At 34.6% G+C, this 14,312-nt stretch overlaps 1 protein-coding gene across 4 annotated transcripts; it reads right to left on the bottom strand.

Moving 5' to 3' along the window:
- Nucleotides 1-5,943: 5,943 nt before the first annotated feature.
- On the bottom strand, nucleotides 5,944-13,031 carry LOC129300703 (uncharacterized). Of its 4 annotated transcripts, none has more exons than XR_008590820.1 (4): nucleotides 7,675-11,127; nucleotides 7,044-7,132; nucleotides 6,755-6,809; nucleotides 5,944-6,220 (listed from the first exon to the last, which is right to left on the bottom strand). XR_008590820.1 is itself a non-coding variant. In XM_054939279.1 (4 exons), the coding sequence occupies exons 2-4, from the start codon at nucleotides 7,766-7,768 to the stop codon at nucleotides 5,978-5,980; spliced, it is 426 nt and encodes a 141-aa protein (XP_054795254.1). In that variant the 5' UTR covers nucleotides 7,769-8,143; nucleotides 12,684-13,031; the 3' UTR covers nucleotides 5,944-5,977. The 4 variants fall into 4 exon arrangements, 1 of the variants encoding a protein (XP_054795254.1); XM_054939279.1 differs by lacking the exon at nucleotides 6,755-6,809 and adding an exon at nucleotides 12,684-13,031 and having other exon boundaries at nucleotides 7,675-8,143; XR_008590821.1 differs by lacking the exons at nucleotides 6,755-6,809; nucleotides 7,044-7,132; nucleotides 7,675-11,127 and adding an exon at nucleotides 12,684-13,031.
- Nucleotides 13,032-14,312: the final 1,281 nt, after the last annotated feature.

Genomic DNA, 14,312 nt, shown 5'->3' on the forward strand with positions numbered 1-14,312 from the left:
GATCAGGAACATTTAGGACAATCACTATAGTTTGTTCAAGGATACAATTATCATATAAACATGCAACTGTTTATGATAATAAAAGAGAAATTCATTACTAACAATGTGTATATATGATTGGCTCTAGGGCACAATTTCCAGCAGGTCTTTCCCATGTTCCAAACCAGACTCAAGCCAAATGGTTTGTTACATTCATAGATGACCATACTCATGTGTGCTGGGTTTACTTCATAAACATATCTATCATTTTCAGTCTCTTTCTTGGATCTTTCTAAGTACATATTAAAGCAACCAGAGCACTTTTATAATTTGTGCCTTCACATTTACATCTGAAAGCTCCTATACAAGGTTAGAATTAACAATCTCTTTAAGTTTTCTTGTTCTCCTCCACGTAGATTTAATCCACCCTACTATAGTGGTTCCTCCTCCTCAAAAATGGTAATCTAATAATTTCTTTCTAGTTATTAGCTCAAGCAAAACTACTCCATAACTATAGTTAAGCTCACACCTTGGCACTATCGCATATGCAATCTTTGTCAGACAACTTTAACAACATAAATTAAAGAGGATTGTATGTTTGGCCTATTTTCATTAGTTTATGAGAAAAGGAACTAGCAATTGCTCAATGTGGATGAAAATGGTACCCCTCTTTTACCTACACACTTACCTTTATTGTTGGTACATCTTCGGGTATATCATGTCTTCTTATAGGCTAAATTTATTCTAGTTTTATTAGCATGTGACAATAGAAAATGAGTACACAAGTGTAAAACAAAAGCAATTTACCTGGAGCCATAAACCCTCATGTACCTAGATGATATTTAAACTGCATACGCATCACAGTAGAGGACTGATTCAAAGCATGGAAATACCAAAATCAGTAATGTAAGGTTGCATATCAGAGTCAAGGAGAATATTCTTGTGGTTGATATCTCAATGCAATATAGGAGGATCAAAGTTGTGATGGAGATATGCCAGTCCTTTGTAGTTCCAATAGTAATCTTATAGCAGATATTCCAACCTAAGCATGTTTGTAGATTGTTTTTATGCAAAACACTATGGAGGCTTCCATTTTCCATGTACCTGTTGATGGTTAGACCAAACTCGTCACCCATCCAAAAGCCTATGCATCTTGTCACATTTTGATGCTTAATCTTCCTAGCCATTTTATGGTATTTTAAGAGAGAAAAAGTATATTTCTCATTCATGTGTTTTCTAATGTACAAATGAGGTTATATATACAAATCGAGGTAAAACCTAATAAATGCTAATAAAGCCTAATAATGACAATAAATGCTAATTATTCACAATAATGACACAATATTCCCACACTCCCCCTAAAGTTGGATCATAGATGCTAATCATGTCTAACTTACTTATACGACTCTCAAAGGCAGGCTTAGGTAGTCCTTTAGTGAACACATCAGCAGCTTGTAACTTAGTAGGTAGGTATGTCAAACATACAATGCCTTTCTCTACTTTCTCTTTGATAAAATGCCTATCCACTTTAAAATGCTTAGATCTCTCATGTTGTATAAGATTTAATGCCGTACTTATGATAGCCTTGTTGTCACAATACAACTTCATTGGTGGATCAATTCTGACTTGTATTTCTTCTATGACCCTTCTTATCTATAGTTCTTCTATGATTGCTTGAGCTAATGCTCTCAATTCTGATTCAACACTGCTTATGGATACAACTCTTTGTTTTTTACTTTTCCAAGTCACAAGGTTTCCCCACACAAATGAGTAATAGCCAAAGATGGATCTCTTGTCTCTATAGGTCCCCCCAGTATGCATCTGTATAGATCTCAATCATCCTCTGATCATGCTTCTTGAATAGCAATACCTTACTAGGTGTACCTTTAAGGTATTTGAGAATCTTATATACAGCTCCCAAGGGTTTCTTTCTTAGATCATTGACTTGCTACATTGACAGCAAATGCAATATCTAGCCTTATATGGGATAGATAAATTAACTTTCCAGCTAATCTCTGATATTTGTCTTTATCAACTGTTTCTTTTTTTTTTTTCATTATCTTCTTTTTCTTCAACCTCATTATCAAAGTTGTCTTCTCCTTTTAACTCCTCCTTGTTGTTTTTCTCAAGTTTCTTCTTTTTTAAGACCACAACAGGAGTTTCCTCAGGTTTACAACTTAACATGCCAATTTCCTTGAGAAGATCAAGTACGTACTTCCTCTAAGATACATATATGCCTCATTTTGACCTCGCAACTTCCATCCCAAAAAAATACTTCAAATTTCCGAGATCCTTGACTTCAAATTACCTACCAAGGATAGTCTTTATCCTTGCTATTTCCCCAACATGATCTCCTGTAAGAATTATATCATTTATATACACAATAAGGATGCACTTCTTAGCTCCCTTAGCCTTAACAAACATTATATGATCTGATAATCCTTGTTTATAACCTTCTAACTTTAGGACCCTTGAGAACTTGTCAAACTAAGCTCTAAGTGATTGTTTTAAGCCATATAAGGATTATTTTAGCCAGCATACTTTGTCACTTCTGCTCTATCAAACCCTAAAAGTAGAGTTATATAGACTTCTTCCTTTAATTCTCTGTTTAAAAGGCATTCTTGATATCTAATTGATAAAGTTGCCATTCAAGATTGGCTGCTACTGACAATAGAATTCTAATAGTGTTTAGTTTTGTCATTGACGCAAACTTCTCATTATAGTCTATACCATATGTCTGGGTGAAACCCCTTGCTACTAACCGTGCCTTTAACTTGTCAAGTGTGCTATTAGCCTTATATTTTAGGATAAAGACCCACTTGCAACTAACTAGGTTCTTACCTTTAGGTCTCTCAACAATCTCCCATGTTCCATTTTTCTTAAAGCTCTTATTTCCTCCATAACTGCATTTCTCCATTCTAGTATTTCCAGTTTCTCTTGGATGTTGTTAGGAATAACAACTTTATCCAAATTAGTGATAAAGGCCCGATAACCAGGAGAGAGAGCCTTGTATGATACATGCTTTTGAATCAGATGTAAAGCACAAGTACAAGGTTGTTTCCGAAGAGCAATAGGAAGATCAAGTTTCGCAAATTTACTTGTTCTAAATCATTTGGCTTACTAGATAGATCAGTTCTTGGTACTTTAGATTCAAGAACTTCCTCTGGTTCTGACTCTCTTGGTGCCTCAAATACAAGTTGCTTACTATTTTTTGATTTCTTCTTTCGAGTGTAAACCAATAACTCTTTCTTTTGTGGACTTTCTACATCTCCCTCTGTTTTCTTGTTTTCCCTAAACTTTGGCATAAGAGAAGAGGTTGGTAAAGGTGGGGTGTTTGATGGAAAATATGGTGAGGGTAATGGTTTTAGTGAGGGCTCAAGAAGTACATATTCTGTGTAAGATACTAGATCCTAAGTCTGAGATTAATCTATACTCTCCCCCTAAATTGAAGAATTAGAATAAAAAGGAGTTTCTTCATGGAAGGTAACATCAAGGCTTATAAGGGTGCGTTTAGAAACAGGATCAAAACATTTGTATTCTTTTTGAGTAGGAGAATAGCCAAGAAAGATGCACTTGATAGCTCGAGATTCAAGTTTACTTTTTTAGTGGATATGAATAAAGGCTATGCAACCAAATACATAAAGCAAAAGTTTGGTTTCAATGTGGGATGTAGGGAAAAATACTTTGCAATTTTTGGAGAAGAGTTTCAAAGGATAAGATTTGACTGGGCATTCAATTGATGAGATAAGTCACGGTTTAAAATGGTATCCCCCTAATAAAACTTCGACACATTGCAAGTGAACATGAGTGCTCTTGCAACTTTAAGGATATGTCTATTTTTTCTTTCTACGACCCTATTTTGTTAAGGGGTATAGGCACAAATACTTGTATGGATAATACCATGCATCTAAAGGAAATGATTTAAAGACTGGTTGAAGTACTCAGTATCATTATCAGTGTGTAAGACTTGGATATTGGTATTGAATTGGTTTTTGATCATGGTAAAGAAACTCATGAATGTAGAAGCAGCCTCAGACTTGTTCTTTAAAAGATAAACCTAACAAATATGAGTATGGTCATTAATGAAGGAAATGAACTATTTTGTTTAAGTACGATTTGGAATACGAGATGGCCCCCACAGGTTATTGTGTATAATTATGAAAGGTTTGGTGGGTGTGTATTTGGCTTTAAAAAAAGGAAGTTTAATGATGTTTGGCAAGTTCACACACCTCATATTAGATTTCACTATAATTCAAGTTGGGGCATAAGGTTGGAAACACTCATTGAAGGTAATGAAAATTAGGATGACCCATTCTTTTATGCCATAACATGAAATTATTAATGTTAGAGGTAGACACAAAATTACCAATAATAGGTGAGTTATCCACTCGAGTGACGACCTCTAAATAATAGAGCCCCTCATATTCCTTGGCATTGTCGATTGTCACACCAGATGGTAAGTCTTGAAACACACAACGGGACATGAGAAATTTAGCAAAACAATTTGACTGCCTGGTCAATTAACTAATTGAAAGCAAATTACAATCAAGTTTTGGCACATGGAGAAGAGATTCTAAAACAATATAATCTAATATACGGATACTCCCTTTCCTTACCACAAGTGCTAAGGAGCTATCTGCAATTTTGGCTTTAACATTTCCAACACATGGGGTATAAGTGGTAAACAATTGATGACAGTTACTCATATGATCAAATGCCTTGGAATTCATAATCCATACTATAACACTTGCCCCGAGTGTTATCCAAAAATCACACAATTCAAATAAGCTAAGTGTGGTTAAGGAATTAATCCTAAAACCAACTTAGGAAATAAACCATTTAAATCACTAAACAAATACACAATTGCAAAGTAAACATTTGAAGCCTTTTAAAAAATTTATAGGTTCTACCTATAGCGACGAAAGCAAGTTAAGCGGAAGAAGGGTAAAAATATGTTGTCATGACAGCATTAAATTGCTGTCATGACAGCACTCTCGAGTCAACTTCAGGGAGGCATCGTTCTGTCTTCCTATCTTCGATCAAAGAAATTTTAAAACTTACATGTCATATTCAAAGGGTACTATAAGTGAACCAAATTTTAAAAGATCCAACAGTCGGATTAAAAATTTGACATGTTACAAATTTGGTCACTTTTGCTGTCATGACAGCTAAAAAGTTGTCATGACAGCACTTCCGGACCAACTTTCGGAATGCACCATTTCATCATCCGATCTCCGATCAGAGTGATTCCAAAGCCCACATGTCACTTTTAAAGAATACTATTAGCATACCAAATTTTAAAAAGATCCAACGAACGGATTGAATTTTGTGCAGGTTGCAATATCACTACTGTAGCTGTCATGACAGCAATGAAATGCTGTCATGACAACACCTCCAGACCAAATTCCGGAGTACGCCGTTTCTCCATCCGATATCCGATCGACATGATTCGAAATTCCACACGAAGCTTATAAAAGGTTTTACTTGTGACCCAAATCTTAGAGAAATCCAACGGTCAGATTAAGATTTGGACACCCAGATGCAAAAGTGTAACTTTTTGATAAAAACCATTTTCAAAATTGTCCAAATCTTATCCTAATGGTCACAAACCTGTGGGAACACTTTGGACATGTCAAATAAGACTAAAAACACCTGATAGAACATTCAAATGATGGAAAACTCCCATACATCAAAATTTGACCACTCGGGTGCCATTTCTCAAAATGGACCCTAAACCCCCAAAATGCACAAATCATACAAGAGTGGTCACAAATCAATCCAAATATCATGTATTTATATAAATACATATGTTAAATATTTTCACTTGGCTCAGAGTTCCTTGTGGGGCCCACGCATCCATTCTCTCTATCCAAGGTGTATGTTTACTCATAGCACATCATTTGCAATGCAACCACTTTGCATTTGCTTATAGAATCACATATATATATCAAAATAAATATCTGCTTGTAATAGAAACTTGGTCTACTAAGTAAATCCATCAAAACCACACACCATAACCAAGTTTCCTAGCCACAAGTCTATAAACAGACAAAAATTCATACAAGCACACAATCCACACATATTCACACACACATACATAATCATATCCTACTGGCACCCTAATCCTAAATACATTACAATATATTTGCTCAAAAGAAAGGGGTTGCAGTTCTTTACAAATCACAAGCAAACCCCTAGCTTTACTCCTTTCCCCGTCCACCATTGGATCCTTTGCCTGGACCTGAAAATATTGAAAAGAAAGGGGTGAGACAACCACAGTCTCAATAACAGAGAAATCTACATTGATTATTACAAAGTAAGCCATAATCAAATAAACGAATAATAAATTCAACATAGTATGTAATTTAGCTATTTAAAATGTATGAATGCATGACATAGGCCGGTATGGCCTTTCATGACTAACAGAATGCCCCTGGCACTCTTTAACTCGCAGGTAAACATTATGCCTATTTATACCTCCACAAGCACAAAACAAAATATAAGACATGATCTAATCCACTGAACCTCCTATGCCCCTTCAACGTGAATCCTAAGCAATCGAAGCTAACTCCCTCCCAGAGCCAGCCCAACTTACTCTCCATGTGAGGGCTACCTTGGCCTAGGCACTCAACCTCACACTTCATATGTCTGATTCCGTCCCCCACTGAGAGCTGTCGAACACTCAATATACTAACCACTTTAGTGCACTGAGCCCACAATACGTAAGACAACACTGAGTACTGACAGTGTGCTATAGAATATCAAAAATTCACACCTTCTCATTCGTGAACTCCCACTGAGATCATGCCTTTTACTCTTGTCTACCTTTCCTGAGTATTGACCATTCAACACTTTAAAGTAGTATAACATTTATAAATCTCGTTTCCATAAAAACATTGTTATTAAACAATTAGAAAACATATTTGCACTATAATCAAAATAGTACCCCATAATCCCTTATAAAGCACATTTAATCTTTTAAAATATGTAATGCATGATGGCTAGTAATATTTATTCAAAAATAGTTAAAACAAAGTAATAAGAAATATAAATTCCCCTGTTACCTTAACCCTTTGGTACCAAAAGGGTTCCTTTTGTACAAAATAAAACTTGGTTTGTTCCTTAACTTCTGAACAAATTCCACCAACAATCCCTACAACATATAAGTGATCCACATCACTTATCATGACAAATAGAATTAATGAAGACTATAACTCATACCACACAACTGGGTCACTGAGTCGTAATCCATCCTAATGGTCCATATATTAAACCAACCATTCACATAGTATCACTTAATCACTAAAACCATTTATTAGCCATCACTAGGCTAATTTTCAATTTATATAATTTTTAATCAATTAAAAACCTTTATTTAGTGCCACCAACTTTCACCATTAGCCCTTATAATGAAAACCAAACCTTAATTTAAATCTTATTGAGCTCAAATAGCAAAATTATAACTAAATCAATCAATCTCTCAAGGTTTAATTTGTGCCCAAAACACCTCTTTTCATCCAATTATCCACTCAAAACATTAGATCACTATATAAAAACTCAAAACATCCTCCTTAAGATCCAAAGAAATAAAAGCTTACAAGAATAAAGCCTTTGGAATTAAAATTCAAAAATTTTTTCTTCCATAAATTGAAGAAAATCAAGAGAAAGAGAAGAGGATTTAAGTAGGGAGTTTACCTATCGTGTAGCCGAGCTCGCAACGGTCGCAAAGACTCTTAGATCCAAGCCTAACTCCTCCCTTTCTCTTCTCTTCTTCCTCTCTCCCTCTCATGCGTTTCCTTTCCTTTCCTTTCTCTGCGTTTCTGCGTCTGTTTTCCCCTTAAAAAAGCTAATCTAAATGTTTGGGAAAAATTACAAGAAAGGGCCCAACATTTTTTGTTATAGCATAAAAGTCCGGGTCAACTTTGGTAATTTTTTTCATAGTTAAAAATCAAATAAAATCAAACTTTTGCTAAGAAAAATTCAAACCCTGGACCTCTATTAAATTATTCTAAATTTTAATTTAATTATAGATATTTTATTTTTTTAAAACAATAAATTCAAGTCTTAAAATTTTTGGGATATTACACATACCACTGCACTTCAAGTTGTCTTTAAAGCTTGAAGAAAGGAACCCCTTTTTGCCACTAATGCTACAGGTGCAAATCTGGAAAAATTAGTCACGACACTATAGAAGAGTATATATAGCACTTCAAATAAGGGAAAGGCTTCATAATAGACTAAAAATAGAAGCCACAACCCAATATAACTCCAAACTTAGCAAACTAGGGCACTAACAATACCATACGACCTGATATGGTTCAAAAAAGATGTACCCATACATCGGATTGTACTAGATCTGGCCGGAGAGAGTGCGTCGTCACAGTTTGAGAAGATCACGTCCAAAATGAAGCCACTATATGTCGCCGAAAGCTTGCTGACGTAGTTCGTAGGGGTGGCACGTGTGGTCCACATGCGCTGCCATTTGTCATCGCGATCCTAGGTTTTGTCGTTCAGAGCCTCTTGAGTACATCTAGGGTGGCGATGAGATTCAAAACTCGCTCTACCATTGTCTCATGTACTGTTCAAAAAGTCTCATTCTAGCCATTCTAGAACTAACCTAATTTAAATTTTTGAGCTTGATACTTTGATACCATGTGATATTTTGAGAAGGAAAAAGTACATTTCTCATTCATATGCTTTCTAATTACAAACTAAGGCCATATATACACATCAAGGGAGGTAAAACCTAATAAATGCTAATAAAGCCTCATAATGACAATGAATGCTAATTATTCACAATAATGATACAATATTCCCACACATTCCAACTTCTCTAACCATGTTTAATTGCCTCCTCTTGCTCTGTGCAAACTTAACTTTCTTAACAACAAAAACACCAAAATCAAATTTGGCTTTATAAACAATTACATGCCTACCTTCGCCGATTATATATTGATCGTTTAGATTCTCTGTAGTATCATTTATCAGGTCACTAATTCTAAAATCACCTATATCACTTGAATATAAAGCCTCTAACTCATTACAAACAGCATTCTCCTTCAGTGTAGATGTTTGACCAAACTCAGATAAAATATTGCCCATAATGAGTAGAGACCTCCTCCTTAGAACTTCTGCTAGAGAGGTGGCCATCTTGAGATATTTCATGACAGCGACGATCATTAATTAGGAGTATTCTTGACAGACAAATGACAAACCCTACAAATCCAGGTGCAATAAATAAAATTGAACATTTACTGCCTTTATGGGTAGTTGATTCAGAGTCACATGGCTTCAAGAGGCTAGAGTTTATGCAAGTAGAGCCATTTAAGGTTGAACAATAGACACAAAGGCCAGCATTGCCCAAGCATGACGATAGAGATAAATTCGGACGTTGCATTTTCCATTCTGGTAAAGGACCAACAAATGAGTTGTATGATGTATTGACTGCTATTAGTAAAGAAAGTTCACCAAGAATATGTATACTCCCTGTCAAATTGTTTGGGGATATATCCAGCCTTTACAGCTTTTGTAACTTTCCTATTTTAAAAGGAATCTCGCCTATTAATTTATTTACGCTCAGATTCAACTTGTATAAGAGATTCAATAATGATCCAATTGATGTAGGAATTTTCCCCCAAAACATATTTCTTCTAAGTTATAGGTTAAGAAGCTAGCCATATTCTGATAAGAAAGATGGGATATCCCCTCTAAAAGGATTATCTCTTAAAATTAATATGGTTAACTCTGTCCAGCTCCTCATGCTTGATGGGAATGAACCGTTAAGAAAATTGAATCCCACATCAAATGTTAGCATTTTAGTATAGTATGACAGCTTTGTTGGTAAAGCGCCTTCTAGTTTGTTGTGAGCAAGATTCAAAACTTGAAGGTTGACAAGATTTCCTAGCTTCAAGGGTATAAGCCCTATAATGTTATTCATGGACAAAATTAAAGCAGTGAGATTTGTGCAGTTTCCCAAACTTGATGGAATTGATCCACTAACATTATTCTTGCTGATGTCTATATATGAGATTCTAATTACCTTCAAATTCAGGAAGAAAACCCAAAAAGATTATTTTCGTTGAGAACAAGCCTCCTAAGAGTTGCACATTTACCCAAATCATGAGGTAAGCCCCTTTGAAGTTGATTACGACCTAAACTTAGTATGCATAGTTGCTTTCTAAAACAAAGATTTGGAGGGATATTACTAATGAACTTATTATTCATCAAGTCCAACTTGATTAAACTGCTATTGATTCCCAAGCTTTGAGGAATTGATCTAGAGAATTGATTGTCAAACAATGAGATATTTTCCAGACGCTTGAGCTTAGCAAGCTCTGAAGGTAATTTCCCTGAAAAGCTATTATTCTGAAGAAGGATATGCTTAAGATTTTACATCTTCCACGATAAGTGGAATTTCACTTGTCAAATGGTTGGAGTACAATTCAAGGTCCTCCAATTTAGTCAATCCTCCCATTCATTTGGAATTGTTCCCCCCAGTTGATTGGAATATAGATGTAACTTCTACAAAGATCTGTAATTGCCAATTTCTGGAGGTTTATTTCCAGAAAAATAGCTCTCAGGAAGGCAAAGAATTGAAATATTTAATAATAATCCAAAGGACAAAAGAATGCTTCCAACTAAGTTGCTCTTCACAACAGAAAGTTCAGCTAAATTGCTATAGTTGCCCAAGCCTGAGGGAATACCTCTACTAAATATATTGAAGGATAGGTCCAAAATAACTAATTTGCCATAACTTCCACAGCCAAGAGGGATGGTGCCTTGAAGACTATTGTTTTTTACATCAAAATACGTAAGATTCTTGAGATTGTTCAAACTTTGAGGCAGAATTCCTGTCAATTTGTTATCATTCATAAATAGTGCCTTTAGTGTACTGCAGTTACCTATGGAAGAAGGAATTATCCCTGACAATAGATTATTGGATAGGTTCAACACTAACAGTTTAGTCGTGTTGCCAATATTGGATGGGATGTGACCAGTTAGATTGTTTTATTGCAGGTCAACCTCCTCCAGTTCAGGAATTTGAAACAAAGAGTTAGGAATTTCACCAGTGAGCAGATTAGAAGATAAACTCAGATACCTTAAATGTCCCAACTTTTTCAACATATATGGTATGTGTCCATTAACATAGTTATCAGAAAGATCAACATACTCAACTAGATTGTAGTTGCCTAACTCTGGGGATATAGTTGTGAAGAAACCATTTGTCGCCAACAGAAGGTTCAGCAAGTGAGTCAACTATCCATTTTTTGCTCCCAGTTTACCAGAAACCTAGTATGTAGTGAGGTTTAGGAAGACCACATTGCTGTATTGGTCGCACTGTATTCCTATCCATAAGCAAGGCGTAGAAATCAATGGACTTCCAGCTTGACTTTAAGTAAGGAGGCAAAAAAGTCCAGTGGTTGACCAATGACAACAGAGTCAACCCATCTGAAGTCAAGGCAAAAGCAACATATAAAGGGGCAGACAAGCATAGGATAAGTAATAGGAGTTTCATAGGGAAAGGGGAAATCTCTTGCAAAGGAGAAGAAAAGGGATGACAAAGAGATAGCAAAGGTTGAAGAGGGAAGAAAAACACTTAAATTACTGCAACATAGGGCAAGTGGAAGTAACACGAGGGGTGTGGATAAGTAGATGTATGCTTCTAAAGAGAAAATTGATTAAATGTGAATAAGAAGTTTAAGAATCAAAAAATTGCTGTGGCCTCTATCTCATTCAATGACGCTTACCTCTCTAGCTACCAATGGAAGTATATCAGACCTGTTTCTTTGAAGTTTCACAGGGAGGAAATTGAAGGACCGGATCTCAAAAGCTTTTGATGAAGGCAGGCACATAAGTGCAGTGTTTTAAGAATGACAACAGAGTCAACCCATTGGATCTTATAGCAGAAGGGACATACAAGTGAGCAGAGAAGCATAGAATCAATAATTGGGTTTTCATTGAGAGATAAAATAAAGCTCTAACTGAAAGAAAACGTTAATGGGAAATGATATTAAAGTAATCAGAGGACCAAAAAGCGTTTTATCATGCTGCCTCTTGAAAGGAGTAAACAAATGCATATATGCTGGCGGCCCGGGTCTACGGAGTTCTCTCTTTTTCTTTCTATTCACCTGAACAGCCCACCTTTTTCTTTGGCTTTCACTTTAATAGTGGTTATGTTTTGAAAGATCTGTTTGACTGTTTCAATCTTTTTAATCCTTTAACACTATTAAAGAGAAGCTTCATGGGTGGAAAATGAGAGCAGAGAGACAAGTAGGTGATTGAAATGGAAATGGGCAAGCTTTCTGACGGAATCTTGATTGATGTGGATTAAATTGATATCATATCCTTACCAATGTCTATTCATCAGAACTATTAATACTTTCTAACTTTTTTTTAAAACGCTAATTCTAGAGGAGGGGAAATACTATCTCGCAGGTATTGCAATTAGCCCAAAAAAAAAAAAGTGAATGTGATTTTCTAATTAAGTCTAACTTTTTAAGGACATGAAATCAAAAGATACTTACACTTTGTACTATGAATTTCAGGTATTTTCTGAAACTTCGTGGCAAGGGCTAGAAATGCACAATACTGTACGTAAAACGGAAAGGGGAGTTTGATAGACCGAAAAGAATCTCTTGCAAAGGATAAGAAAAAGAAAGGCACTGAGATAGCAAAGGTTGACGAAGAAAAAAAAAAGCGCTTACCTCGCTGCAGCTTAGAACAAGCGCAAGCAATTGAAGGAAGTTGATGAAATGTGAAGCAGAGGAAGCTTCAGAGTAAAAGCGTTGCTGGGGTTTGTCAAGACGCTTATAATTTTCTTTTTCTTGTTTCTGGGAGATGCTATATCAACGACGCTTACCATTCTAGCTACCAATGAAAGTTTGCGAGGCCTGTTTCTTTGAAGTTTCACTGGGGATTTACAAGAACAAGATCTCAGAAAGTTGAGAAAAAGCAGGCACATGAGAACAGTGATTCAAGAGTGATGGCAAAAGCAACCCATCGGAGAGCTCATAAAAGCAACATTCAAGATTATATAAGTGAGCAGAGAAGCATGTCAATTTCTTTCCTCTTACTCCTCCGACAAAGGCAATAATACAAATAATCATGGTAACAGTTGACTGTAGCAGCTTAAATTTATTTGAAATCATTGTAACACGCTGTATCCACCACACAACAATTATATGCACACAAATTTTGATTGGCTAGAAGCATAAATGCACGTAAAAATTTATCCCCTTTAACCACATGGGATTTGATCCATGGAGTAATTAATTTTTTTATTTGAAACTTGTATATAATTCTCCTTTCAAAAGATTTAGTCATTTAAATTAAACTTTTTTATAAAACAATTTAAACGTAAAATATTTAAATTTATTATATACTCTCTCTCCGCCTCCGTTCAAAAATATAAGACATTTTTAAAAACTTGAATCTCAATAGTTACCTACTTTCAAACTAACTCTATCTTTTCATATTTATCCTTATTAAACACCATATAATAAATATAAAGTTACTATCAATAGGGGCACTTTGAAAAATAGGCAATAATTACATCTCAAAAGATTAAAAATACCTTACATTTTTTTAATTTAAATTCCTCAAAAAATGCTTTACATTTTTGAATGAAGAGAATATATTATTTTATATACATGGGCAAATGAATTTTTATAGGAGGCATAAATGAATTTTCTTGGGATTAAGTTACATTTTGTTATTATATTATCTTTGCTCATGAAACTCCTCTTTTCATTTTACATGCATATTAATACAGTTGTAAAATTGAGATACAAAATTGTATATCCTAAATTTGTTAGAATAATAATAAAAATGCCATTTAAGGACCAAGCAATTTTAGAATACTAAGTAGGGTAAATTTTTGTCACTATCCTAATAAATATAATTTTATTATGGTGAATTTACAACTTATTTGTCTAATTTTTAACAAGGGATACAATTTGCAAGTTTAACTTTCGATTTTGTAATTTTAAATTGATGAAATGGCAATTTATTTTTTAGCCTTTAAAAGGGAATATAGATGTTAATATTTAATTTAAAAAGTAGTAAAATTATTATTCTAATAGCTTCAAAGATTTGTAAGTTTAACTAACTCCCAATTTTATAATTTAAAAGAATGAATTTGCAACTTGTTTTTAAATTTTGAAAGAGAACACAAATATTAATGTTTTAAAATTGAAACGTAATAAAGGGCATGTTTGAAACTGTTTTGTTTTAATATTCTTACAATTAGTGTTTTATATAACATGTTTTGAGAATAAAAAATATAATAAAAATAGGTATTTTTTTCATTTTTTTATTTTTTAGAACAATAATCC

The sequence above is a fragment of the Prosopis cineraria genome, unplaced genomic scaffold (genome assembly GCF_029017545.1).
Source record: "Prosopis cineraria cultivar Desert tree isolate PC_DT_omini unplaced genomic scaffold, ASM2901754v1 PC1712, whole genome shotgun sequence".
NCBI classification, from domain to species: Eukaryota; Viridiplantae; Streptophyta; class Magnoliopsida; order Fabales; family Fabaceae; genus Prosopis; species Prosopis cineraria.